The sequence below is a fragment of the Poecilia latipinna genome, unplaced genomic scaffold (genome assembly GCF_001443285.1).
Source record: "Poecilia latipinna isolate Pla-1442-1.1 unplaced genomic scaffold, P_latipinna-1.0 Scaffold462, whole genome shotgun sequence".
In the NCBI taxonomy this organism is placed as follows: Eukaryota; Metazoa; Chordata; class Actinopteri; order Cyprinodontiformes; family Poeciliidae; genus Poecilia; species Poecilia latipinna.
This window is the reverse complement of record NW_015113078.1, coordinates 138526-140784: the sequence shown is the minus strand read 5'-3', so window position 1 is coordinate 140784 and position 2259 is coordinate 138526. Positions and strand designations below refer to the sequence as shown.

The following is a 2259-nucleotide window of genomic DNA, read 5'->3' as shown; positions in this document are numbered from 1 at the left end:
ACACTATTGTTATGTTTTTTGATGAGAGAATAATTTTATAATATGATGTAAAACTCAAAAAGTTGATTCTACATGATACCGCCGCTTTTAGCAATTAAAGATGCAGTAAAAATGTATTGAAGTTGTTCTAAGATTACTGGAGTAGTTTCTGGGTTCGTCCTCTGTGTATTAACGATTACTTTCTAAAATAAATTGCAGCCTGACTGCAGGAGCTCCACCCTGTGAGAGAACGGCAGGCCTTCAGGATCTTCACCCTCAGGGTTCATCGGTACATTACGGCAGGGGCCCCGCTGCGAAGGTTGGCCCTGGGCCCCAAAATGACTGAGTCTGCCTCTGCATACCTTCACTCTGGGTTTTCCATCTGTTTGCTGTTGGTGTTTGTCTGCAATTCGACTGGAGTTTGTCTCTCACTTCCTGAAGTAAACGTTGGAGTGACAGTCTGTCGAGTTGCAGCCTGACTCTAACTTCACTCTGGGACCTCTGCACTCTGATGCAGTTTTATCTCTACAAAATATAAAGAAAAGAAAAGAAAAACTCACCCGGATCACAGCTCTTCTTCAGAAACGTCGTGTATCACCTGCAGCTTCGTTTGTGGTTTTCTTCTTCCTGATTTTTCTTGTTTTTCTTGTTGGCAGAGCCTCTTGGAGACACTCCCACTGACGTGCGTGAACCTGCTGAGCATCACTGCTTTTAGTTTATTTGTAGTTTTTATTTCTGTTAGAACTGTTTTACATTTCATCATAAAAATGAAACATAATTTTTTCCAATTTAGTCACCTTTTGTTTTTAAATCTTTAAGACCTTCAGGGTTTGTTACCTACATAAATTTCTGTCACTGGGGTTTCTCATTAAGATTTCAGTTTCATATTTCATAAAACTAATATTTTTAGTCTGTTGGTGTTTTTTATGCTTTAATGTTTGGAAAAAGCTCTAAAGTTTGATTCTTGTTAACCTCAGGCTGGTTTTAGTTTGGAAGCTGAAAGAAAACTGAAGTTAGACTGAATTTAAGACCTCACCGCCGATGTGAAGTTTTTTAAAATACATATTTTTTTATGAAATTCTCAACTCAAACTTGATCACAATAGAGCAAAAAACTAATCAGATCTGGTCGATGCTGGTCCTTCACTTTTGAATCAGAGGAAATGAGGATTTCTGTAAAAATCTGTTTATTAAAAGCAGAATCTGATGAATTCATTAAGCCTTTATGAAAACATCCCATAATTCCTAACAGGACGATCTGATGTGACCCGTCTGCTTAATTCAGCGTCTGTTGGTACCGAGAGCAGCTTTGGGTTATTAAACCTGCACATCCTGCTGCCTGCAGGACGGAGAAGCTCAACAATCCTTCAACATTTTGTTGCATTTCCAATAAATGTTGCAAATTTGCACAACAAACAAATACAAACTGTTATTAAAAATAAACATTGAGTTTTAGCTGGAAAACTTTCTGTCTCTCATAGAAAACAATGATTGGACTCCTTTAGATCCGCCGCTGCCGCCGATGATGATGATGGTGATGCGGTCCAGTCAAAGCCTCATCAGCTCAGAGTCTGGTTCCGCTCCACCCTCTGCATGGTGTCTCTGATCCAGCCCAGGAAGTTTCCCAGCCTGGTGTAAACGCCGTACTTCCCCCGCGCGGCGCATTTCTCCCCCCAGCTGACGATCCCGGTCAGGTACCAGGTTCCTCGGTAGTGGACCACGAACGGCCCGCCGCTGTCTCCGCTGCAGGCGTCCATGTTGGTCTCCAGGTAACCTGCACAGAACATGTTGTCTGTGATCACCTGCAGGACGAAGAGGGAGGAGAGGAGGGTTCACTCTGAAACATCAGGGTTTTAAAATCACAACTTTCAACAGAAAAAATCATTTAAAGCGACAGTAATGATGTAAAAACTTGCCTAAAATGCAACTGATCAGTTAATGAGAGCAACAGCGCCCCCTGCTGGAAAACAAGCTGCATATCAACCAAACAGAAATCTGTTTTAAAGCTGCAGTAACTGTTGTGGACATTTAAGTTGAATTTTTGTGCAATTAATAAAAAAATCAATTTAGATTTTCTTTCAGAAGGTAGAATATACTAAAGTTAGTTCAGAAACAAAATCTGTAATTAATTTTTTATATCTGAAATTGTCTAGATTACTTTGATCAATTTTAGACCCTCACATTAATTTACGTGATGAAGAACACAGAGGGGGCATGCAGGAGGCTTGTGTTTGGAAAATGTCTGAAGGTTTTGGTAAAATGATTCTGTTTTTAACACTTT

General features: G+C 40.1%; 2 protein-coding genes across 4 annotated transcripts in view; both read right to left on the bottom strand.

Moving 5' to 3' along the window:
- LOC106951498 (E3 ubiquitin-protein ligase RNF12-B-like) overlaps window positions 1-1047 on the bottom strand; it is a 10052-nt gene extending 9005 nt beyond the window's left edge. Inside the window, exon 1 of the mRNA XM_015039086.1 lies at window positions 540-1047. The gene's annotated coding sequence lies outside the window, so the exon portion shown is untranslated. The remainder of the gene's footprint in view (window positions 1-539) is intronic.
- Window positions 1048-1153: 106 nt separating this feature from the next.
- LOC106951497 (coagulation factor IX) overlaps window positions 1154-2259 on the bottom strand; it is a 16443-nt gene continuing 15337 nt past the window's right edge. For all 3 annotated transcript variants that reach the window (XM_015039082.1, XM_015039085.1, XM_015039084.1), the window contains one exon: window positions 1154-1780. In XM_015039082.1, the coding sequence (XP_014894568.1) occupies window positions 1538-1780 (243 nt within the window). In that variant the 3' untranslated portion in view covers window positions 1154-1537. The remainder of the gene's footprint in view (window positions 1781-2259) is intronic.